The 26,895-nt window shown below is 38.9% G+C and overlaps 1 protein-coding gene across 1 annotated transcript; it reads left to right on the top strand.

Annotated features, from left to right (window-relative positions):
- The first annotated feature begins 12,314 nt into the window (after positions 1-12,314).
- On the top strand, positions 12,315-21,037 carry SPIC (Spi-C transcription factor). The gene is made up of 6 exons (XM_030960665.1): positions 12,315-12,390; positions 13,819-13,845; positions 14,453-14,546; positions 15,374-15,486; positions 16,413-16,521; positions 20,522-21,037. Exons 2-6 carry the CDS (start codon positions 13,843-13,845, stop codon positions 20,947-20,949), a joined length of 747 nt encoding a protein of 248 aa, XP_030816525.1. The 5' UTR covers positions 12,315-12,390; positions 13,819-13,842; the 3' UTR covers positions 20,950-21,037.
- The last annotated feature ends 5,858 nt before the right edge of the window (positions 21,038-26,895 follow it).

Below are 26,895 nucleotides of genomic sequence, written 5' to 3'. Positions count from 1 at the left end.
TATCTACAGTTTTAACATACTGAATCCCAGTTGTGTCTGTTAATTCTTCCTTTAAGAATTCCACTTTCAGATGGGAGTGACCTCTGTGTTGACAGATAGTGAACAGCAATTCTATTTTCTTTAATGTAGGAGTTGCCACCAAACCATTTATCTTTGTATGACAATTATTTGCTTATGCATGCAGACCTAATAGTTCAAAACTCATCCCTTTTTCAAAGTTTCTGGTGAGTAAAAGAGTAACTTGTCAGGGACCAGGGCAGTTACTGAATCCTGTCTCATTTCAACAATACAGAAGTTGCCCTCATCATGTGGTGTTTCATCCTGTGCTGGACAAAATATGAAATTCCGTTGGTAAGGACTTTATCTAGGAAGAGATATGTTCATGACATCAGGCAATACTTATGAATGAAAATGCTATGTCTGCACATAGTAGCTCAAAAAACCCTTGCTATGTTATGGCTACATGGTTGTTACTTTTATAAGGTCAAACTGATGGGGAACACAAGACTGAAGGAATCCTCAATTCTAGCCACTCATAATCACAAGCAGCCAAGTTTTCAGATATCTGTTTCAGAAACATCCACAGTATAATCCACAGGCACCCTGAGCCTCAGGAAGCTCTTCAGGGCTTTGTAACAAGTGTGAGACCTGGAGTGTCTGAGCACACCAAGGAAAAAGCAGGATCTTTGTCAACATAGGAGAAGATAGACAATAGATTTCAAAAGGAGAGGGTGTGTTTCTCAGACATTCTGCCCAAAGCCTTTGAAGATGGCAGTCAGCTGCAAATGGGAAAGGAAATGTTGGGAAAAAAACCCCTTTAAATTGCTTTTGCCAGAAATCAGAAACTTCCAGCTTTATTTTCCAGCTGCTAGTCCCTACTTTTCATTGAAACTTCCTTGTTGCAGTGAAAAAAACTCTCCAAGGTTCTCTTGTGACTTTTCCTTCTATGAGTTCACTTTATTTTCTCTATGTTCATCAGGTAAATTCATAAGTGTTTGTGCACTGACACATCACCCAGGATGTCACAGGGTATTGATTTGGAGATCAGCAGCAGCTACTTGTGGTGGCAGGGGATAAACAGGAGGCACAAAGGATTTCATCAAAAGCAAGCAACAATCAGGTGGTTTGAAAAGCTTCTTGCAACAGTGCACTGGATGTGTAACGAATGTGTTCATATTGTCTTAAGTATCTGCCTAAGATTCACAATTCAAACAGAGGATTGGTAAAGGGAGACCTCTCTTGCACATTATACTCAAGAGTGTATAGTTTAACTGGAAGTGTAGTAGTGAATTGGGAGTGTATTCAGAGATATTCATCAGATAAAGGGCATTCTACACAAGAGTACTTCCAGTAGGACCAAAGCCAGTATGATCTGTGACACACAGTTCATTGCTGGTGTAGAAAAAAGCATCATTTCAGAGAAGTCTGCTGCATTTTTGGTCCTTTTTCTTGAATGATGACACATGAGAGAAGTTTTGTTTTTTTTTTCCTGGGTACCCATTCCAGCTAGAAAGATAGTCTGGCTAATATGAATTATCTGTGGTTGATCTGTGCAAGGCAAGTGTTCTACATGGACAAAGAGCAAGCATGGCTATCAGCTGAATTGCTTTTAGCCCTTTTTTAACCCTCTTGCCACACAAGTGCAATCTACCAATGTAGTACCTTATAATTTCTGTGTAAACATACATTCAGTGTATTTTTGGTGTAACACCTTTGAAAGACTCTTAAAATAAAAGTAATATGTCTGCTGAAATGTAGCATGTATAGCTTTTGTTCTGCAAGAATTGTGCTACTGTATGTTAGCAAGTTTCAAGCTCTATTAAAAAAAGAGGAACTGATTTGCAATAAGCATTATATTGAGTCATATAAGTCTTCTAAAAGTAGATTTATGATTTACAATTTCCTAGCATTCTCATGGGAATTCCATGCTTGCAACAGTGATTATTTTAATCAAAGCTGATGATGTTTTTTTCAGGCTTATATTCCTTTCATTTGGTGCCTTTCAGTTTCCAAGTTATTACTGGTCTGTGTAATTTTCTCAAGCAATTTTTTTTTTCATCAGTCTTTGTGTTCTGAGATAGCAAAAGAAAGAACTCTGACAGGCCACTTGTGGGATTTATTATCACTGATGCCTAATATTTAACTGTAGGTAAATAGTAATGAGTAAGAGACAGTCTGGTTACTCTGAAATGATAACAGAGAGGGAAATACAGGCATCTGGGTTTTCTGCTTTTAATTTTGCTTATTAAAAGAATAAGACTTTATTTCTCTCTTTCCTCATCAGTGTATAAAATTATTGCTTGATCTTGCACTACACATATCAAGATTTTTATGTCATGTTTGTGTTAGAAGGCACGGGGCTGCTGAAAATGAATGCAAACATGAAATATAGAGAGCAGATGTACCAACACTCTGGCTTCTTAGCCACAGGCATCTTTCAAGCTCCAACTGCATCCCATAACCAGCTGGAGTTTCCATAAAGCAAGATCAGCCCAGACCATTTCACAAATGGAACACTAGCAATGTATTTGTTGTGTCTGAACTCCAAACTTTCCCAGAGATTCCCCTTCCTACAGCTTTCTGGATTATGCTGTATGGGTTTTTTTTGCTTCTAATTATTCTGAGATTTTGTTGTATTAGTCATTTTTAGAGATGAATATTGAATATCTAAGAACTGAGGGAAAGGAATTTTTAGCTCATTGCAATTTTTAAGTGTTGTTTTATATGAGTACATCGATCAGAGTCAAGAGTCTTCAAAATATTTTGGGGAAAAATATTGCTGCTTTTAAAGCACTTCTGGTGAAGCCCCTGATTTTATTTTTTTTAAAGGAAGATGAAACTATATTCTAGAATAACAAACTAGTAAAAATCCCCAGTCCTTCTGTCTTTGCACACATGAAATCTTCTTGAAGAGGATATTAAGATTGCAAATAAAGTAATAAAAAAGTTAATTATAATAAAAGTTAATTACAACATGACCAAACTAAGTTGACTGGTACAGCTTTAATTTGTGGCACTATTATGACATGATAACCAGCAGTTTCTGCTACAAGATTCTTTCATTCAGTACATAAATAGGCAGTGCTCTGTTAAAGGCTAATCATCCTGTGGGATTTCAATCCTGACTGCATCCCCAAGCCTTATCCACTACATAGTCAGATACTTCTTTCAAGAGAGAATTGTTAACCTCTTTATAGATTTTTTTTATACTTCCTCCATTACAACCTGTGAATGCTACATAAGGACTAAGACATTTATAAGTGCATTGTGATGTGAAAACAATTTTTATCCCTGCTTTACAGGGATGATGGCACAATGAGATTAAATTGAAAAATCCCCACTGATTTTGTGTATTTGACCTTGTTATACCCAAGAACTCCTGTTTTGGAGAGTTCAGCATTTGTGGGCAGTTTGTGGGGTCAGGCCAGCACTCTGTGACTGCACTTGCAGCTGGTCCTGCTCAGCATTTCTGCAAATCTGATGGTGGGGTCTCGAGTCAGAAGTCCCAAAAATGAGGAACATACAGTAAGTGACCACCTGTGAAAGTTTGCTCAAAGGGACTTGCCTCTCATCATTTGGGAACTCAGTGGTGGAAGCAGGCTCAGAACCCAAACCCACTTCTCCAGGGTAGCATTCAGCTGCTCTGACTTTGAGAGCATCCTCTCCCTTCCTTGTTCACCAGACAGTTTATAGCTTCTGCAACAGATGCAGCAGGGTTTCTGCATGTGATATTCTCATTTACTTAGCAGGACCACTCTCTATTACTGCAAAATTTATGCCATGCACATGAAAATATAGGGACCTTCAAAGGAAAATGTTAAAATATACATTCATGGAGGAGGAAAGAGAGATGATTATGTTTTGATTTGATATTTTCTGCTTTTGGATTACTCCCATATTCTCCTTGAAAAGGATCCCTCATGGCCCACTTTCAGATGCCTTAGTTAACAAAAATAACATTTGGAAAAAGCCTAGCATAAAAAAAATCCCTTCAGTCTGCCACCTGCATCTCCACCATTAGAGTTAACTGGTAGGTGATGGCAATAGCGGTTGTTGTCCTCTTGCTTCACTGAAGAATTTCACCAATATTTGTGCAGCAGGGAAGCATTCCAAGTCCAGGTGAAATCTTGGCCTTCACTGCAGTCTTGGGAGATTGGGAGTGGAAAGATGGCATTAGTCCTTCCCCCTCCATTTACTCCTTTCTTCCCTTATCTTTCAAAATTCACTCTTCCCTTTCCACTGTATTTTGCTTCTATTCTTCTTGCCCCCCTCAATCCAAGATATATTGGTCCAAGCTTTTTATCCCCAATCCTACACTCTTCAGCCAGGCCTCACAAACTTAGTGCAGATTCTTATATGAATCTCAGCCTTTCTTTTTATCTTCTTGTCAAACAGGTTCCAATCCTCTCTTCTCAAATCCTGGTTAAATCTCCTTCTGGCACCTTTCCCCACAATTCCACTGAACACACTGGAGTTCAGAGCCAGTGTCTGAACTATGCTAATTCCCAGCATCTCCTTCTCTCATTATCAGTCACAGTTCCCTTCCTAGTGTCCTACACAGCAATCCCTGGTACTATTCTGGCACTGCTTCCTCCTAAATTTATCCCTTCTTGTGCCTGTGTTCCAGTCAGGCTCATCCTGTGAAGTTTCAGTGCTGTCCAGATGTCAGTGGAAGATAAAGTTGATCTGAAAGAGCAGGCAAAAAACAGTTCTTGAACTGTGAGTGTTTCTTTAACAGGACTGTGGCTGTGGCACTTCCTTCATCCAAGCAGCAGCATAAATAGAGAGTCCTAAAAAAGATGTTTTTCAGGACAAGGCCATTCTGCCTCCCATGCATTTAACACTGAACAAATGTTCAATGTAAGACACACAGTGGCTTAAAAATATAACACCTACTCCATTATTTCTTTCATTATTTGCACTTACAGACCTTTTTCAACATATATTTAGAATGAACCTTATCCCCCAAGTTGTTATAAATCCCTGATGAGAGATGGAGTAAAGTTTGACCTCTTAGGGTGTACATGTGAAATATGTAATGCTGCTGTTGCACTTGATTTAACTGAGAAGTATTCTCTGAATACTGAAAGTTGTTCAATACGTATTTTTCACAGATAATGCTAAAAGCTTGGCTTAAAATTAGATAAATATGGCAGATGAAAAATATAATTTGATTTGAAGATTGATGTGGCATGTTTGTCATTCTCCTGTGAGGTATTGTGTTAACAATGTAACTTGAAGGCTGCATTCTCTGGAATCCTATTTATATTTCTTTCTGGAAGGTGTCTGGCATCTTTTTGGGGAGCTACAATGCAAAGCATTACCTCTTACTCCATTTATCAGGACCTCAATTTGTCCAGGCAACTTGTCCAAAACCTGCTCAGTTTTAGGTTAAAATATACTTCTGATTAGGTGTGAATTTAAGATTATAGCTGAATTTTTTCTAGAACTGGGTCCCTTGCTCTAAAAATCTTTGAAGTGATCTTTAAAAAAGTCTCATAAATCAAAACCTCTCCTGCCTTTATTGAAGATTTTTATGTATGACTGAATGATGCACTTGGCTGCCCAACAGGTTAATAACAAGTCAGGAGCCTTAGCTTATCAAGGATTCCTTGTCTTGATTTTAAAATTATTTTAAATGTTCTTTTGTATCTACCTTTAGCAGACGCATCCCATAAAACATTAGTGAGCTAAATTCACTGAGATCACAGAGATGTGTTTTGGGGGAATTCCATGGAGGACATTTTCAGGATATACCTGAGGCAAGTTATGGTGCAACTGCCAGGCCTCTTGCTTTTTTTGTGGAATTCAATGATAATTCAAAATGCAGGCACCTGAAAGGGAAATGGAAAAGAGTGTGAAGCCATTGCTAAATGACAGTTTCATTTGAAATTTAAAATTAAAAACCACTCAGCTTTGGAAAATCCTCTTTCAAAAAAGGTTCCAGACCAGGAAGCTGTTTTACTGACATGTCTCCTACCTTACCATCAAGATACAGGATTTCTTTAACATTAGTTTGTAAAAATCCCCAAAGTCTAAGTACTTCTTCAGCTCTTTCCTGGTAATATAGGAAGCATTATTTGCTAGTCATAGCACTTTATGCCCACATCACTGTTTGCCTCATCAAAGCATAAACCCCCATTATTTGGCACAGCTGTTTTTCAGTCACCTTCAGAGTTTAGTAGTGACAGGAATTCTATTTCTAAAGAATTTCCTTTACTGCTCTGCAGTTCCTTAAGGGGTATTTTTAAAACCTAGAATTCTGGTAGAAATCCAACGTTATTCTGCCCCTTCAAAGACAGAATGTGCTGAAGTTTTGTTTTGTTTTGTTTTTTGTTATATGATAATTATAAAACCAAAACCGGCTATTAATACCTTTTGTATTCTAACTACTTTGACTCAAGAGCATTTGATATATTTTTACATTCCCAAGTGAACTTTGTCAACTGGTTACCTCTCACAACTATTTATTACCATCTTCCTCACAACTTTACACCTTCCTTCATTTTAGATTACCTGCTTTCAAGGCTTGGCTAATATTTTTCATCTCATCACTGTGTAAGAAGTATCTGCCCATCTCTCTGATGGGAGTAAATGTAGATGTCTGTCCCTGAAAATGAAGATTCTGTCAGAGGTCCAAAGAGCTCTGCTTTTGGTGGTTGCATGCTTAAATCTTTTCTTAACTTTGTGGTACCAGTCATGTAGTATGGTAGTAACTTCCATGGAGGTGATGTCAAAATGTGATTCCACACTTTCCTTTAAGAGAAAAATAGGAGCATATTTGCTTTGCAATGTATCTGCCTGGGAAAGGCAGCTGACCTTCTTGTTGCATGTGGCAGAATTTGGTCCAGCCTGCCAGGGTACCCCGTTTATAATTATTTAATAAAAAAGTACCTGCAGCGGGAATAGCTGTAGAAAAACTCCTATGTAATATTTCATGTTTTGGTTGAAGGCACAAATTATTTTCTCTTTTTAATTTTGAGGAGGTTAATGCCAGTATACAGTTGGTTTTTCCCATTCTTGGTCATCTGATGAAATCATGCATTTTCTATGATTAACATTTCTCACTCTTTCTAAGTGTTAATTTATTTCTTTTGTACTCATACAATTTCTGCCTATTTTTAAGTTATAAATGAATAAACACACTTTATAGGCCTTATGCTATAATCCTGTAGATTGTTGCATTTCATTTCAGGTGAAGGTCAGCTTGTATTCTTATAGTAAAAACAGCATGTTGTATTCTTTTAATGAATAATGTCAGTATTTTCATTAATAGTGACTTGTTATTTTTATCCTCAGTGAACTTGGGGATCTCAGGCTGGCCTGTTGATTTACTTCTACCCCTTTTTCTTATGGGCATATTCCTCCATTGCCGGTAATTTCTAGAGGATTTAAATATAATTTAGGGCCTGCTTAATGATGAAAATTGATTTTTTTTTCCTGTCCAACAGCTACAGATGCAGAGCTTTAATAGATGCTTACATGCTCTGTCTGCCTGAACCTGGGATGATGTATCTTGTCTTAAAAATGTTAGAACTCTGTTGCATTTATTCTATTTGCTTCTATATGTCTGCTACAGGTCTTTAATTCTAAATGGTTGCAGATGCTACAGCAGTTATTATATGTCTCTCTCTCCAGCTTTCCCAGAAGCAGACACAATTGCTTCCCTCCATTCTTTGTAGCTGAAAAGGTTCTGTCACCTAGACTTAACATTTTTCAACTCTCAGCTTTATGGTTTAGGGGGAATGGAATTGAAATGGAGTGTTGAATTAATCCTGTGGGATCTAAGTGCCTCTCAAATCTGAAAGTATGTTTCTTCCACATATAGCTCAGTTACTTGGAAAACTGTTAGTTTCTATTTGGCTTCCCCAGTTTCATTATTAAGTGTTATTTAAATACTGTGTTCTTCTTTCTATCTGCTTTTTTTTTTCAGGGAAAGGGTTTCACTTTTATCCTTTACCAGGCTCACCTTCTAATCATCAAGTAATAGAATGGTTTAGGCTGCAAGGATCTAGAGCAGAACTCCTCCCATTATTCATTGCTAGTTTTATGAAATGCTGAAATATTATTCCCACCTTGCTCTGATAGTTTTCTGCTGAAGTATTATTGTGTTTTATTTATCCCGCTATTTGACAGCATTCACTATACCTGTAAATGAATCAAAATTATTTGTTTCTATTTCACTTCAGAGTCTTCTTTTAGTTAGGGCTGGTTCTTGTTTTTTTTCCACAATGCACTTTTTGTTATTAGTTCCTTTTGTTTCTGTTGTGGTTTCTGGTTTTCTATTTCAACGGAGTTTCCCATCAGAAATTCACTTCCTTTGGTTAGATGAAGCCAAAGAAGAAGCTCCCTGAGAAGCCTTGCTGACATGAGCATTTGGACCAATATACTGGCTCCAGTTGTAAGATGGGGGCTTTAGATGTGGTTTTTCCATTGAAAAGCTGATCTGCCCACTCATGCAACTTCAGCTTCCACGCTGATCTTCTCTTTTTAATCCCTGGAAGCCCTTTAGATGTGGTTTTTCCACTGAAAAACTGATCTTCCCACTCATGCAACTTCAGTTTCCATGCTGATTTTCTCTTTTTAAGCCCTGGAAGAGGTAATTCCATGCTTAGACCTAACCTCTGCAATAATTTATCCCAATTCATGACTGTAATTATTCAATGGTTCTTAGTGAAATCTATTACAGACCTTATGTTAGCCAAATAAATAAATCTTAAGGTTGGATCATAATTTACAATCCACATTGAGTTGGCCTCCAATGGGATATGCAAATGTTTCATATTTAGTGGTAAGGAAGTGAGTCTGATGGAGACAATCTCTCATTTCAGGCTTAAAATTCAATTTGTAAAACATTTTCAATATCTTGTCTATTTTAAGGTAAAAAGCTTCATACAGGAGATGAACTTGGAGATAATGGTTTGGTAAGGCTCTTTCAAAAAATGAGGCGCAGTAAATAACTATATAAAGAGCTCTTATGAGAATTAAAATGTCAAAATGACATTCTTTTGGTAACCCACTGCAATGCTTTATAAGGTAGACTAAAATTTAAAAGAAATCGGGAATTCAGGGAAGTATGTGCAACATTAAGGCTGGCACAGCATGTTTCCCTTTACTGTAGTGAAAATAACAGTGCTGTCAACCTCTGTTTGCCGAAATCATCGCTGATCCTTTGCCTTTGGTGGCTCTATACCAATTTCCACCAGCTAAGGAAACAATACTATAACTCCACCAATTACAATAAAAGTCTATGTTTTGCATTGTAGAGAGTTTCTCATTTGTAGAATTATTTGTAAGGCAAATGAGGCCTTGAAATTTGAAATTATGATATATCCTCATCTTTTGGTACTTGAAATAATAAAAAACTGTGGTTTTTAATGTATAGACTAAACTTTTCCAACACAAATAGGAGACTTTGAAAATCAGTTTCATAATATGATTTACTAATATGATATGACACCACAATTGGTTTTTTTGTTTGTTTTTATGTTTCCCTTTCCTTTTATTTGGGGTATTTTTGTTTGTGTTCTATTTTAAATTATCTGACCAAAATCATGGTAAATAATAGTACTGAGGCTAGTAAAAAGCTGCATTTATTTCCTTTTTTGTCTTTGTTTGGCGATTTGATTTTGGTTGTTTTGTTGTTTGTTTGTTTTTTTTTTTAATGAGCATTTTCTTCATATTTCTGGGCTAGGAATTTGAATTCAGGGATTTTCTGAGCCCACTAATTTGAATTCAGACTGCAGACTCATTCACTGTGAGATATTCATGCCTAGATTAGCATTGCACACTACATGTAAAAGAAGGGGCATCTCCTGCATTGAGCAAAGGCTTCATCCTTGCTGCAAGAAACTTTCCAGTTTCTTCTGAGCCTTGAATGGAACGTAAGATTTTGAAGTTCATTGTCAGCATGGTTAGACTCAGGAGGTGAGCACAGGCATGTGATCCCTCAACTTTTCCACTTTCAGGGAGACAATATCTGTGGTGGTGTAATTATTGTGAATCTACACCCACGAGGATTCAAAGCAAAGGTTATTACAGAGCTGCTTGGCCAGAAGAGTAGTGGCAAAGGCAACTGACAAGGACAAGAACAAGTATGGAAACACAGAAAATCTCAGAGAATGCTGTCACATTCAGGATATTTTTTTATGGTGTGCCCTCTATTTTGAGGGGTCTATTTGGGCAGTTACAAACTGCCTGATGTTCAAAAAACTTCAAGAAATCTACAAATGCTGGGTGAGAAAACTTGCCATTTCAAGTTCTAAATTCCTTTAGGAAGGGCAAGACTTCTTTTTATTCTGTATTTGAACAATGTCTCATGCAAGAATCTTTTTTGCTTTGTCAAACTCTCTGACAAGTGCTGTAATACACTATTTCTGGGCTTTATTCAGATGTGAAAATGCTTCTACTGTACTGTCACTATGAGGTATCCTTTATGCCAAGCAGAGATAGAAGAAAGTTCTGAAACTTAAACAATAATTCTGCTGTTTGAAGTTTATTTTTAAAACACGGAGGAAGGAGAAGAGCTCGATGTTGTGGTTTCTAACAGATACTCAAATTTTTTTATCAGGCACATCAATTGTTTGAGACATTAAGATGTGAAGAGTAAGTTTTCTTTCTCAGATTTTTATCTGGAATCTGTCCTCCCATCCAGAGTTTAAAACTCCCCTACAAGGCAGCATTTGCTCTTGTTCTTATGCTGTGTGTTTGTGCCGTGTATGGCACTCTCCCATTTCTTCTGAAAACAAACCTTTTGCTGACCTGCCTACCTTCTGCTGTAGCCTCTCATATGAAACAAGAACTTTCTGACAGAGCAATTTGATTTGGGAAGATGGATCATTTTATTGGTGGTAAAACCACCAAAAGAGCTTTCATCTCTTGACCTTCACCCTCCTTTAGTTCACGCAGCCACTCTCACCACTGCTTGTGCACTTTGGGAATTTAACTTAACTTATCGATATAATACATTTTGTTGCTGATTTGGGTATTGGGAAGCAAAGAAGATAAACATTAAAATATTTTTCCTTCCCCTTTCCCAGGCTCAGCTGCACTCCAGATGCATCTCCTCCCCTCTTATCTCCACAGGTTATACTCAGTTCCTTTGGTGAGGCAATGAGTGGCACAGGGGTTTGGGGTCAAGACATTGTGGTTTCCCTCTGCTGCTCCTTGTTTCTCACCCTTTTCTTCCACTGCTGCTTCCTTCTTACTAATTTTCTCTACTCCACTGTGATCATTCTGTGGGCCACAATCTCTTTGGTGTTGTGGCTGCTCAGTTATGGAGCACCTCCAAGTCCTCTGACTTTGCTGTTCCCTCATTCCCTCGTTTCACTCCTTGACACATTCCCTTCTTGTCCCCTCTGGTTGCCAGTTAATTTTCTTTTATAGGCCCAAGTCAGACCAGAGAAGTGATGCAAAATAGAACCTGAAGTTCAAAAAAAGACATACATATATTAATGTATTTCACCAAAAAAAGATATCCTGAAACTTTTTGGTGCAAATTTTGAAAAGGCAGCTTGCATGTGAAACCAGCAGAAATGGTGGCTTCAAACTGCTTTCACTGGGCTTTCATAACAAGGCTAGTTCTTGTCTAGGATCCTGGTTGAGAAAATATACATATATAATGTAAGAGGTAATTAATATTTTACAGCAGTTTTCTGGCAAATGCCAGGGAAATTCTGCAAAATGTGCCTCTGAAAGACTTGGCTGGAAAGAGCTATGGCACAGACTAGATTTTGTCAGCAATAAGAAGCTCTGAGCTGAAAAACACAGAGTTCTGTTCCTGTAGGATGCAACAGCATGTCTTGGAACTGCTCAGAAAGTGTTTGGCAGATCATCAACTACAGCTTGTCTGAATCTGTACTGAATGCTGCTGTCAATGCTCTAGAGCTGGGCATGGGCTACGGACATCAGCCTTGAAGCAGAACTCTGAAATTCCTTCAAACTTTTATTTCGAGGTCTGGTTTGGTCCACTCCTTACACTGAGCTAACAAGAAGGTTCAGATAAAAGCTCAAAGTGCACTGCAGTCTGTGTGGGACAGATGTGGAATTCTGCCCTAGATTCATCCTACCACGATACCAGTGACAGATTAGTTAGAAGGTGCCATAGACAAAAGGAATCTCTCCCAATGCTTAAATCCCATGCTTTGCACAATAGTTAAACAATTAATTTTATTTATTTCAGTATAAGTCACCCTCTTTTGTGCAGAGTGAAGGGACATGCTAGCAGTTTACTGTACCTATACTCTCAAAAAAATCCCTAGGCAAAACACTTCCCTAAAATCAGCTATTTAATGCAGCCCCTTTGCCAGCCCTTTGCTGTGGGAACTCTGTCTTTCTTTCATTTCCAAAACCAGACAGATTCTTGTTTTGTGTGTGGAACTGAATTTCTAGGTAAGTGTCCAGGTTGGTTTTTTTTTTTCTAAAGCTTGCTAAAGGTGTGCCTTTTTCTTCTTCAGTATGAATTCATTGGTGCAAGTGGTATGACCATTCAACAGTGCCTTGCCTATACTTGTGCATTTAAGACTTAGCAAAGCATTGAGGTGGCTGTAGATGCTCTGTCAAGGTATCAGTTTGGAGTCTGAGTTAGAAAAAGTCACTTTAAGGAAAGTGAATTACTTAAAATTGTGGGGAAAATATGTGAGGATATTTACAAAGCAGATTCCTGTCTTTAATTTCTGTAGCCCTGTGCCCCAGCAATCTGTGGCCACCACTGCAGCTAAATGATTGACATTGTTCATTCTGGTTTTAGAATAGATTTGGATCAGATGATTCAAATACTTATTGCACTGTATTCAGAGAGAAATATCCCACTGATTTCAGTGAGTTCTAGGATTCCACCATATAGTTGTCAAGATTTAAAAACACTTATGCAAATTTTGACTGTACCCTATAACATACTTACCTGAGGCAAAATTCCCAGCTTAGAACATTCACACTTAGCATTGGATAAAATTCTTCCTCAGTAATATTTGTGTATCCCGTCCCTCCTTTGTATTTTGAAACATCAGACACAATAATCAAGTATTTAATTAGCAAAATATTGATATATTGATTATTATGTTTACAGCTTTGAAATAATAATGTAAATGATAATGGGGGAAAAATCAGCAAGGCAAAAAAAATCTGATTATGGTTTTCTTTAAGAAATATAAATTAAAAAGGAGGTACTAAAGATATGATTCTGAGTAATATTGTTCATGTTAAACTGGCTAAAAATATGTCTATTTAAACTGTTTGTTAAATAATCAAATTTGCCTCTATAACTCACAATTAGTTTGAGTGTTTATGTATGTTCATATATGAACATAGTCATATGCCAATCTATATTAGAAAAAAACTCTAACCTTGTTTCAACTGGCTGTGAAAAAGGGACTTAAAGGGACTTAAGGGGACAAAGGGACTTAAACACATGCATTTAATGTAGGTGAGTATTTTCTTGGGCAAATTAGAAGTTATGTTGACTGAGACTCAACGTCTACAAATGTAGAAAAGATGTGTCTACAAAAACACATTTTCACTTTATAATGTCTTTAAAAATGTGGTGTGGATAATAATCTAAAAGTTGTAGCATTATTGAAACTTTAAACTTATTTTTAAAAATTTGATTTTTAAAAAATACACAAGTGTCACAAGTACTTAATTTAATTTAAATATCAACTTCTAATAATAAATCCATTTTATCTGCTTTATTTAAAAATATTTTACCAGGTAACCGGAAACAATACTGAGTTGTTTCATTTAGTTATTTGAATTTATGCTCAGAGAATTATTATTTGTTTTGAAACATACAATATTAAAAATATTGATTCTTTTAAACAGGATTCAAGTCTTGATATCTAAATAATGGTAAGTCTACAACACCTATATTCTCTTTCATTATTGAGTGTTTCAAACATGGTGCAGAAGACTCTGTCAAACTCAAATTTGAGGGTGTCTTTGGCTTTTTACAACAAGGTGTTCTAAAATTATAATGAACAGTTTTCTGAGAAAGCACACTTGGTTTCCTGTAGTGGCATAGTGTAGCATTTTCTCTGCATTACTGCATCAGAAATTATGTGTAATTATTTTTGTCATGTCAATGTTATTGAAAGATAACTCTGGCTTCATAAACAATGTTATGTAAGTGATACAAACATCTCTGTATTACAGACTATAAAACTCTCCACCAGCAGCAACACCCTTTATGTAAACATCTTTTGCAAATTAAGGAAATGAACCTTGACACATTTGACAGAGTTGAATAATGTTGCCTGTGTGAATTGTCTCACTGACCTCAGAGGAGTGAGAACTTTCTCATAATAGTAAAAGATCGTAGTGATGCCTTGGTGCCTGCCAGAGATCAATTCCAGGAGGATATGTATTCTATAGCATCACTGTATTCATTTAGGATGGGCTGATTGACAAGAACCAGGCTGGTTTTTTTCTGGGTCCTGACAGCAAAATGTTTTTGTAGAGCTTTCCTGACCACGACGTGCTGGGCCAGGCTTTTGAAGATGCTCTAGAAGTGCTGCAGCAGCACTCTGACAGAGAAATGCAGTGTCCACCAGGTAACAAACACCCTCCTTCCATTTCATTTCCCAGCTCCTTTTTCACAGGAAAGCACCTCTTGAAACACACAGGTGGGGGAGTAATTTCCCAGAAGTGGATTCACGGGATGTTTTGTGAGGATGAAAAGGAGGAAAATTATTTGGAGGGTTTTTTAACCCCTCCATGAGTACTGCCCAGTGTGGGGAATATCTTCCAGGTCACAGCACAGGGAAACTGTTGGACTGGCCCCATTTACCTTCCCCCCAGCAGCAGCCCAGGTGCACTGAGCTCACTTTTCCTATAATCAGAGGATATATGACTGTTGTGCAACAGCCTTTTCCCAGTTTTAATGTTCCAACTCCAAAATGCCCTTCTGCTATGCCATGAATCCCAATGCAAAAGAAAAAAAAAAGACCAGCAAGTAAAATTAATTTTATCATTTAATTTTTTTGTGCAGTAATAATAACCTTAAATATTTTAATGCAGGAATGATCGTTTGAGTCTGGATAATTAATAGAAAACTGGTTTTTTTACTTCAAGAGTTGTATACTTTACAAAACCTACAATGCAAGGAAGCTGTAAATTGTTCCAGTTCTGGCAAGCTTTTTAAGGGCTCAAAAAACCAGCCCAAGGGTGTGATCAGCAGCAGCAGTACAGATTTTGCTGGATAACCTACTGATGTGGAACATCTTGGCTCTGGACACTTTATTACCTAGAAGGCAGCCACAGGATAAATGCTTTTTGACAGGCCCAGCATCATGTCAAATTATTGCTATTGTGGTTTTCTTTTTTCCTTCTTCTCACTTTTTTACTCACGTGGTTTTTGCTCCCTCCTCCTAATTGCCAGGTTATAAAAACTGCCTGGCTGTGATCAACCATCACCACCACCTCCAAGCAAGCCCCAGTTACTGTGCAGCACCATCTGTGGAGGAGCAAGGGTACAGCTGGAGAAACGTGATTGTGAGTGAGCTCACTTCTAATAACAGTCAGACATAGCTGGAAGGCTGATTGCTCATTTGGGATTTCTGATACAAATCATTATGCTAACACTAACAGAAATTTGGTCTGGCCAGGCATGATTCAGATGAAACTGCCTTGGGAAATATTTGCAAAATGTGATTAATAATGTCTTTTCAGGAGTCAGCAGTTTGCTTCTGATGCTCTCCTGTGGTTCATCACATAACATGACAACTAACAAGCAAACCTAATAGAGAATTAGTTATAGGACAAAAGGCTTCTTTGTATTACCTGGGAGCAGGCAGAGAACAACAACTTCCCACACTGATGTGGCTTCTGCCACTGTGAAAAAGAGCCATGACTTTGATTTCTCCAACAGCAGTTTGTTGTAAAAGTTCTAGAAAGACCAGCATTATCTGAGCACAACTTCAGCCATTAGAGTCCATGTACATTCTTAAAAGCACTGGGAGTGTGGTCTCCAGGAGTGATGGAAAATGAATTTTGCAGGGGAGATAATTTCAGGAGAGCAGATACCACAAAAGCCCATTTTCACCCAGCAGATTAACAACAACACAGCATGGGAACTAGAGTCTGTAGGGGCTACTGTGAGGTGACTCCTGTCTTTTCCTAGCTCTGGAAGCTCCTCTGCTCTGGCTCCTGCAGCAGGATTGAAGGTCCAGGGTGATGCAGCTGTGCTGTTTTCCCTCTCAGCTTCTCCTCTGGTGGGCAGCTCTTGTCCCGGGACAAGAATTAGTGCTGCTTGTTACTGGTACATTACACTGAGTGCCTTCATGGCTGAGGAAAGTCTCCCGTGGGTGAGGTGATGAGAAGTTGCATTTTGAAGGCTTCAGGCAATTAATTGACACAAGTTTCTTTTTATTCAGAGAATGTACTCTATGAGTAATTTTTTATTTTCTTAATTCTTGAAGAACAGTGCAGCGGATTTTTATGCAGATGAGACTGTCTACCATACACTGCAGAATACTCCAGAAAGTCAAGTGATGCATGCTGCTGCTGGCCAGCCAAAAGCAGGGAAAGGTCTGTAAAAAGATCACATCTCAATGTGTAATTTATGTTACTTTAAAAAACCTCTTAGCAAATCATGCTTTCTCCTTTACCTAATTTTTTTAAAGTTTCAACAGGAAAAAAAAGTGAACATTTACTAGTGACTAGGATACAACTGCTGGTGTTAGATTTCCATCTTCTATATCTTATAAGATTAGAATAAATGATAAATCTATTATTGAGTTATTCCATCATTGGTTAGCACATGGAAAATGAAACCAGAGATATGTTTCACTTCAAATCATTTAGGATGAAGCCTGATGCAGAGAAGTAAATCTAGCTATCAATAACATCTTTACCCATTTATACCATATATTTTATTTAATGTGGCCCAACAAGCAGTAATTTTCTTAAAGGTTTTTTACATACATGAATATTTTTCAATGCCAGATTTTATGCCTTTCTTAGTTTACTTTTCAAATCACCTTTCAGCTTTGTCACTTCCAGTCACAAAATAGCATTTTTATGGCTATTTTCCTGCTCCTTCTGGTTGAGTTTACTTGAATTGGTATCTATTTTGCAAAGAATTGGTTGTGTGACATTGTCATTGCAGTACTTCATTTTTTTATTGCATTCATTATTTGGGTTTTTGGCGGGGAGACACTCAGCATCCTTTCTGTGGCTGCTGGATGAGATTTTCACAGCTTCAACTCTGAGCTGTTGTACCTACTTTTGACCATGAGGCCTTTTGAAGTAGCTTCCTGATTTAGCTGGTTTTTTGAAATCCCCCTTTTTCTCAGCTTTAACCACATGGTGTCAGTTTTTGGTGTTGTCTCTGCCCATTGATGCTGAACACTGTGGTCTCTGCTGTTTAATAGCTGCTACTACTACTGCTGCTACTACTACTGCTGCTACTACTACTGCTACTATTACTACTACTACTACTACTACTACTATTGCTACCATAGACTCTTTGGGATGGTGGGAAGAGTAGCCTCTGTTTCTCAGTTTTCTACTTCAGATGTCTGAAATTTGCCATTGCAAATGAAAACCTTTCAAATACAGAAATGTTGCTTTTCCAAGTCTTATCCAGGGTTGCGTTGGGGAATTTTACATGTCAGTATCTGACTTGACCTTCAGTTATTACTGCTCTGTTAAACTTCATTTCCTGTTTGCTATTTCTTGTACACTGTCATCAATCTTCTTTTTCAGAAGACAACCTGCACATATTTGCAGTGTGATTAACTATTCTTATGGGGTCATTCTATATCCTCTTACAGATTTTTTTTTGTGTCCATTGTGATATTCCCGTCAGAAACTGTGATTTGGGGGACTATTTTCACTGTACTAAATTACTTTGGTCCTCCTAGTTTCTTGTTGAGACATAAGAGATCTTCTGTACACTAGCAAGTAGAGTGGCTTTTTAGGAATAGATCTGTAGATAAAATCATCAGCATTTAGGGCCCAAATCCTGTGTTTTAAGTGTTTCACAAAATTTTATTTAGGGCAGTCTTTAGGCTGGTCACAAGTTCTGAAGGGTACACTGATGTAGATATGCTTTTGGAAAGCATCTTTTGAGATAGGTTTCCTCTGAAAAGAGTCCAGTTCAGTCACAACAAAACCATTCCATGATCTGAGCTCATGCTCAGTGGAGTGGAGGCAGTCAAGAGAGGCACTTCAGAATTGAATTGGATGCATTTTGCCTGAGACTATTAGGTGTCTTCAGGACCATTCAGCACTGAAATCTAATGCAGATGCTCTGAAACACCTGGAGGAACCTGCTTGTCTCCAATTACCACGTAAGAAACCTGCAGGCACTCACCTGCTGGCTTGGACTGATGTTTAGGGCCTGAAAATGAACATCACTGAATTATGCAATGAGACAGAGATCTGTTAACTGACCCCATCTCAAAGTGGTGTGTAGCACTTTGGGGATAACAGCTGGGCTCTGGAAACACAGCTGCATAAACACATAAGAGCAAATTAGCCCTCTCCAACAAAGACATCAGCTAAAGGGGATGTGTCTAGGAATAAAAACTTGGGCAGAAGTGACCACTGAACTAAGAGGCCAAACTGCGCTCTATCAGGTTCTGCTGCAGACATGGCTACACGATTCTTTTCCAGCAGAAATTTAATCCACAGTAGTCCATGGATTTTGCCCTGGTCTTTTTTATTCTACCATCAGTTTGTAGGATAGTTCAGGTTGGAGGGGACCTAAGAGGGTCACCTACTAAGAAGGTGTCCACTGTGACAAGGCAGTGTCCTTCACAGGTTTCCTTTTAAGCTCCTTAGTAATCTCTTTGTATTTCTAGTAGAATATGTCTTTCTGGCCACAGGCCAATTTCTACTTAGATAATGAAACTTTACTAATTTTTTGGAAAGTACCTCTGATTTCAGGCTCTTCTTCTTCCCAATCTGACTGTTACTTCTCTCCTCTTTCCTTATCACCAGATACAGAGTTACTGTCATCCCTGACAGATGTCTTGCCTTGACCTCAGTGTTCCTTAGCAACTGTCACTTTTCCCCTGTCCCTAGTTTAAAATAGCCACACAAGACAAGACTTTATGAACTTTAGGTGCAGCTGCTTATTTCCACTTTGGTTAAAGTGGAAGATGTTCTTCTGCATAGATTCTCTCTTCTGCAAAATGTTCCTCTTTGTCTGATAATCTTAAATTCTTCCTCCTTACAACAGCTTCTTGATCACCCTTGGCTTTGGGAAGGGAACTAGAAATACTTCATAGAGTAGAATCCACAAGATCTATGTGAAACTAAATAAGCCTCGCTAGGAAACTGAAGTTTGAGAACTGAGCCTGTGGAGAGAAGCACTTAATTAACTGGCAAATATTTCAGTACCAAGCTTGCTTTTTTCTGCATGGGAATGCAAACTTACACTTCTGCAGATTTTTACAATATCACAGGGTACCAGAAGATCTAGTTCCTTCTTGATTACATGAGGTTTCTGGTTAAAAACTAACCTGCTTTTCCTGCTCACCCACTTACCCTGTCTTATATCAGAGACTACCTTGCATCACCAAAACATTCCTGAAACAAACCCAACAAAACCATGCCATCTCAAAATCTCAGAGTTTTAAATAAACAGGGAAACCATTTATTCAAACATTCAGATTGGCTCACCAGAACCTCTTTCCTGCCCTCTCTGAGGATGTAATTTCCTACTGTGATTTCCTTGAGTGTGCATCTGCACAATATGTGTCAGCAGGCTGATGCTTCTGAGACCTACCACACAGTGAAGTCACCAGATATTTGCCAGGATCCCCAGATAAATCTGCTCTTGAAGCTCGAATGACCAAATCCCCTTCTGTCACCACAGATCTGTACACCCTTCAAAGCCAGGGTGTGGTGCTGATAACTTCAAGGTTGTGGATTTGATCCCTGTATTGAGCCATTCACTTAAGAGTTGGACTTGATGATCCTTCTGGGTCCCTTCCCACGATTCTGTGTTGCTCACATCTCCGTGATCCCATTTGCTGTTGCTGGTTTTCCACTGAACAGTTGATAGTGATCTTTTAATTTGGGACAACCTACTAGGTTTATCTGTGCTTTTGCCTGTAAGACCCTTTCCAGGAAAAAGACAAATGCTTGTCTTTTAAAACAAGGGCAAGTGTTGAGCTTGTGAGGGTCCCCAGGACGAGGTGAGAGATGAGGAATCTGACTCCATGTTCTCAGAAGGTTGATTTATTATTTTATGATTTTATATTATATTAAAGAATGCTATACTAAAACTATACTAAAGAAAGAGAAGGATGCATACAGAAGGCTTAACAAGAATGATAATGAAAAACTTGACTGACTCCTCAGAGTCTAACACAGCTGATGGTGATTGGTCATTAAGTAAAAAAAATTCACAAGTTTGGATAAACAATCTCCAGACCACATTCCAGAGCAGCAAACACAGGAGAAGCTGAGGCTTCTCATCTTCCCAGGAGAAGGAATCCTGGCGAAGGGATTTTTCAGAAAATATGACAGTGACACACGAGTTCTGTTCTGACCTTTGGTGATTTATTTCTTACAGGTAGAAAAAAGCTTCGACTATTTGAATACCTCCATGAGTCTCTCTATGATCCAGCTATGGCAAACTGCATCCAATGGGTGGATAAGCCAAATGGTGTCTTCCAGTTTGTCTCCAAAAACAAGGAGAAACTTGCAGAACTGTGGGGAGAAAGAAAGGGAAACCGCAAGATCATGACTTACCAGAAAATGGCCAGAGCACTGAGGAATTATGGAAGAACAGGTGAAATCATTAAGATCCGTAGGAAGCTGACTTACCAGTTCAGTGCTGTTGTTTTAAAGAGACTTGCTCCAGCTTATTTCTTGGGAAAAGAAACAATTTATCATCCCTACATTCAGTCTAATCAAGAATATCAGTGTGCAGATGACTGGACCAGCTACAATAATTACATGTACAACAATGGTTATGCATTACAGCATGCTAACAGCTAGACTTGCCTGCCACAGGAACAGGCCTTTGTTATCCTGCAATACTTTCCAGCACAGAAACTCTTCCCTCTACATAGCTTTTCCTTTAAGATGTCATAAAAAAAATGAAGAGGAAGGGTTAAAAATTATATTGTCCTAGTTTTTTCCTTTTGAAGTTAGTGATATACAGTCATTGCCTCTTGAAGAAATCTAGCAGCTATAGAACACATTCTATTCTCCATGATGCTAGTCAAAGGAATTACTGCAGTTTCAAGCTGATATATTCAAGAATAGGATCAAGGCTTTTTTGTCTGTTATTGGACATTGAAGATCCCATTGTGACAACATTCACTGTAAGTTTTATGCATATCTACAATCAGAATTTTGGTGATGTTGTACCATAGTTGCTGCATCCCTAAGCTAGAAAGGGAGGAGATTTGCCAACTGCATGAAGCTGCTGTCTGCTTTTTTCACCAATGTTCTTTATAAAAGGACATTTTCTGAGTGAATGCCTGGCTGACTGATAGAGTCCACATGAGGGTGCACCTGTTGACCAAGTTGTTAATCCTTAATCACTTAAATTAACATAGCTTAGCACAGATCCTGACATGTGGTATTAGGATTGCCAGGTGCACATTTTACTGTTGGCAGTGGATTCATTGGGACCATGAGAGAGTTAAGAAAGGATTTGTGCTTTTGATTAATTTTTTATTAAGTTTTGTATGGTTCTTCCCCCACTAATATGAGGAGCTCCACTTTTATCCAGAATGTCTGTACTGACCTAAAAAACATAGCTTTGCCATTTATTTTAGGTGTTAGAACTTTATAAATAAAATTTCACTTCTCCAGCTCTTTTTCTGAATGGGAATGTAGCTGAAAGGCTCAGTGATTTTACACTCTTTTCCTGGGGAAGAAGAACTAAATTTAGGCAAAAAGAGAATAGTGGACCCTTAGGTCAGGGTAATTAATACCTATAAATCTACTTTTTCTCGCACTTCTGTTACCTGATCAACTTGTATCTTCATAGGAGTTGTCTTTTGTGCTGAAATATTTCCATTCAATGGCATTCAGTTCCAACTTCTGCATTTTGCAGTGTGTAGGCCTGGATATTAATAAAGACAAAAATAATTTCTGTGGAGAGCTATAAATGGTGGGGTGTTATGTTTGATGAAACTCGTTGACTTTGATAGTTGCCCTTTGCTGTGACTCCTGTTTACTTGTACAGGGTTGAAATTTCATGTAGTAGACACAATGCAACACACTCTCCCTGAGCAAAATTCAAGATTTAGGGTTAGTACTTTGATAAGAGGACAGATGTTTGCTCTTAGAAATATGAAGCACGTTAAATAGCACTAAAAAGAGACCCAGACTTTAAGTCGGGGGGGTTGGACCTCGGTGGAGCGAGCTCAGCCTCTTTGGCACGGGGGTGTCTCTGGACCCACAAGATGGCACCAGTGGACAGCTTTTCACAAGGGACTGTGACACTGGCAGGCCTCCAGGTCATTTGTTCTCCCAGTGTCCCTTTAGGTTTTTTTCCCTCCCCACCGTGTTTAGTTTTTTCATCTTCCTGCAGAGCCCAGCCGCAGATGTGGCAGAAGCAGCACTGAGCCTTTGGGAGCCACCACCTGCCCAGTTCCAGCTGTGGCAGATGCAGGAAGTGCTGTGACACATTGGTGACACCAAACCCACAAACTAAAGCAGACACATTATGGCAGCAGATCACAGATCGGCCCTGGGCAGTGGTCAGTTCTACGTCTAAAGCTCAGTGTCTTCTCCAAAATAAATCTGACTCAGCCAATATGATGCATGAGGAAGAAATAAAGCTGATCTTTCTGATTTAGTCTTCAGGATTCCTGCAAGCAAAAATTACATCAAGAGCCTCACAGACTCTGTGAAGGAGGCAGAACTAGAGTGTGATGGTGTTTGCAGGGGTTCCAGGATGAGGAAAGAGATGAGAATCTTGACTCCATGTTTCAAAAGGCTGATTTATTATTTTATTATATATATTATATTAAAAGAAAATTATATACTAAAACTATTCTAAAAGAAAGAGAGAAAGGAGACATCAGAATGCTAGCAAAGAAAGGAAAAATAATGATGATAAAATCTTGTGACTGCTCACAGCCTTGACACAGGTGGCTGTCATTGGTCATCAAGTAAAAACAATTCACATGCTGGGTAAACAATTCTCCAAATCACAATCCAAAGCAGCAAAAATGCGGAGAAGCTGAAGTTTCCCAGCTTCTCAGGAGAAAAGATCCTAAGAAAGAATTTTTCAGAAAATATGTCTGTGACACTAGAGCACTTCAGCAACATGTTTTATCTACCCCATCTTGCCTGGTCTATGCTGTACTTACATATGTGTGGGCTGTTCAGTAGACCAAAAACAGGCGAGAGATTCAGCTTCCAGATGAAAAATAATTTTGTTTCATTTATTTTGGCTTGAATTTGACTCCAGTGGAAGTTTTTCATTTTGGCAGAACTTTGAGCACCCACTTGCCTCCACCTTGTCAGGCACCAGATGTGCATTCTGGTGGCAGCTGGGTCAGACTGCCCTGCCATGCCATGTGCAGAAGGGGCTGTCTCATGGAGAACACTGGGTTACCAATCCACACTACTAACAAGCCAGTATCTGATATCTTCTATCACATCACAGACCTGAACATGTGAGTTGACCATTAGCGCATTGCTTATTGAGTGTAAAAAAATGGAAAATACTGCAAACAGCAGTTAGCTTTTTTTTTGCCAAGAAACTGCCCCATGGATTGTTGAAGCATCCTAAGTGCCACATGTAAGCAAAACTGTTATTATTCTTTTTTAATTTTTTTTTTTGCTTTGTTTGTTTGGTTAGTGAGAGTTGCCCCTTCATTCTTGGTAACATCTAAACTATCATAGATTAATTATTGGATGATTGAATGCAAACACTCTCGGGTGTATGAAGGTAACACTGAAGCTCAAGCTGGCTGTTCAGGCTGTTTTCTAGTTATGTTCCATCAATGGCAATCTTTCTGCTTTCCAAAGTTTTTTTCTGTGGAGAATGTCAAGGCAAAAGCCCACATTGTCTCTAAACTGCAGGAGCAGATTCCTGCATCCATGACTAAGCTGAGGGCAATGAGATTGCATGTGCCTGCTGCTGTCTGCATGAACAGATTCGATCAAGAAACTGGGCTGAGTATGGGATCAGAAAACAAAATTTGCACTGTAGATATTTTTTTGGACAATGATCTTCAGTTTTTCTTTCGCTCTGCATTTCAGACTGAAATGTTTCCCATACTATTCCATTAAACATTGTGGTTAAGGCCTCACATATATTACAGAAAACCTGGCAAACTGAATAGTGCACCGTGTAGAAAAACCCGTTGTTAATAATGACAGCAGAGGGCGTTTGCTGGCTGAGAAGGATCGTTTCCTTGGGTTTCTTGGGTCCAGCAGAGTTCCCTGGGAGTTTCCAGCAGGCCTCCTGCAAGTGGCACTTCACAGGCACTTCACAGAGGTGTGAGGACCTCTGCTGGAATCTACCACCGTTCTAGGTCTTATTTCACCCAACCTTCAGCTGTCTTACCTGCTCTGCATTTCTTGTGGCGTAAGTTGGACCAAAAACTGGCAGCAGTGCCTGTGAACTCATCCAAGGTTTTCAAATGTGCATCAACCAGCAGCCCAGTGCCTATCTTGTGAAATTGTCCTGCCTTTTCTTGCATCACCTTCACCTTCACTGGTAGATTTCAAAGGGCTCTGTAAAAATCCTGGTATCTGCAGGTAGGGCAGGGCAGGCATGAGGCACGGTCAGATGTGCAGGGATAAATGGAAGGTGAGGAGAATTCCAGCATCCAGAGCCTGTCTGCAGCCAGCAGTCAGGCCTGCCATGTGCTGATCCAATTTCCTGCTCTTTCTGAGGCATCAAAACAAATAAGCAAAACAGAATGAACAGAATCCAGTCCATGCACTGAAAGTGCCCAAAAGAGAAGCGAGCAGTGCCCTGCTGGCTCGTGCAGCACACCTGGAGGCAGCACAGGCTTTTTGTGTGACTCCACAGCTCACATGAGATTTGAAATGTAGGATCATAGAACCATGGGATTGTTAGAAAAGACCTTCTAGATCATCAGGTCCAGCCCAGCACTGCCACATCCACCACAAAACCTTGTCCCTAAGCACCACATTCAAATGTCTTTTAAATAGCTCCAGAGGTGGTGGCTCAACCAGGTCCCTGGGCAGCCTGGCCCAGTGCTTGGCAACCCTGCCAGTGAATAAATATTTCCTAATATCCAGTCTAAACATTCTCTGGAACAACCTGAGGTCATTTCCTCTTGTCCTATGGACACATTTTTGCCTGAGCAGAGCATTTCTTTTGCTTTTTTTCTAGTGAAGGAAGTTATATCTAATTATGACACTTGGGAACTCCAGGCCAGGCAGGTTTGGATGCTGGGCATACATTTTAAAATGCAGCTCTCCCAAGGCAATCCAGCACCTAAGAGGCACCAGCCACCTTGTTAGGAAGTCACACATTGAACAGTCAGTGTTGATACAATGGATTATAAGGTGAATTACAGTGCAACCAGGCTGTATTAGCAAGATGCCATCAAACTGCACGCAGAGTGTAAACTGATGGACGGAAAAGTAAATTCCTTATTTGACATTCCAGAAACACATAACCTGAGCCAAGAGTTCAAGAACCACAATGAAATAAAAAAGACAGACAGCTGCTTGTTTGTCAGGACATCTCTGTGTAGAATTAGAGGCTTTAATTACATATGGGGAATATTAATAACAGTTCAGAGTGGAATGCAGCTAATCATTACAGTAGGATCTCCAAGCAGAGTGATGGAGAAGCCATACAAGATTTTCTTTCAGAGGAAATGAAAACTCAGCAAATCTATTTAGAGTACTAGCAATGTGTAGTAGTCTGAGGATCTAGGTAGATTTCCTGCCTCATTAGAGCAGAAAAATTCAATCACGATCAGAAGACACAATTCTTTACAGATTTGTCTAACCTCTCTAGCCATCCTGAGATCCAGAAAACACAGGAGATGGCTTAAAACAATGAGAAATTAATAAATAATAATAATAATAATAATAATAATAATAATAATAATAATAATAATAATAATAATAATAATAATAATAATAATAATAGTAGTAGTAGTAGAATTTGGTGGGGTTTTTTAAGCTTTAAAATTTTATGTTTACAGTCTGTACCCGGCAATGTTGAGGCTAACACTCTTCAAAAAGGAACCAACCTGGCAGATCTGGGGTTGTTGGAAAAGCAGCACATTTGAAGAGATGCAGAATAGTGAGGAGAGCTCAATCTTCTATTCAAGCATCACCAGGTTTCATAATGAGGCAAACTCATCCACTACAAGGGGTTATTGACTCCCAGAGAGGGATGAAGGAACTGCTTCTCCAGGGTTTTGTTTGGCATATAGGAAGAGTTTATTTCCCTCTCTGATCTCTGAAAAAAAAACAAAAAAAACCCACATAGCTCTGGTCTACAGAGCTGAACTATTTGCCAAACTTTAAATTTAAACCCCTGTTGTTGCATCAGCATTTTTCTCCTAGTGTGAGTTCTTATTCTTTCTGGGTCTCTGAGAAATCCACATTTCTCTGGAATAAGCATTACATGAGTATACTGCCAGTGGTCAAAGTGGCAGGAATTCTTTATCTGGACTAAGCAAAGAAATGTTTTAATGAAACAGCTCTGCAGGATTTGGACTGTTGCAGGCTGCAAGTAACTGGAAACATAAGTCTTTCTGATTTCTGTATTGATTTCTCTCAGACACAGCATGCTTTAATTTCCAGTGTGTACCTGTCAGTTTGATTTCTACTCATATTTTGGAGTCCCTGGGTAGCTGTAACTCAGCCCTTGGCCTGCCCTCTGACATGGTGAGGACAGCAGCACACAATCAATGGCAGACCTGCTCCTATTAATCTTGTTCAGTAAGGGCCTGGTTCTCCTTCTTGCAAAGGGCAAGAGGA

Source organism: Camarhynchus parvulus, chromosome 1A, assembly GCF_901933205.1.
Source record: "Camarhynchus parvulus chromosome 1A, STF_HiC, whole genome shotgun sequence".
Taxonomy (NCBI): domain Eukaryota; kingdom Metazoa; phylum Chordata; class Aves; order Passeriformes; family Thraupidae; genus Camarhynchus; species Camarhynchus parvulus.
Note: the sequence above shows the minus strand (reverse complement) of the source record. Positions and strands in the feature narration are given on the sequence as shown.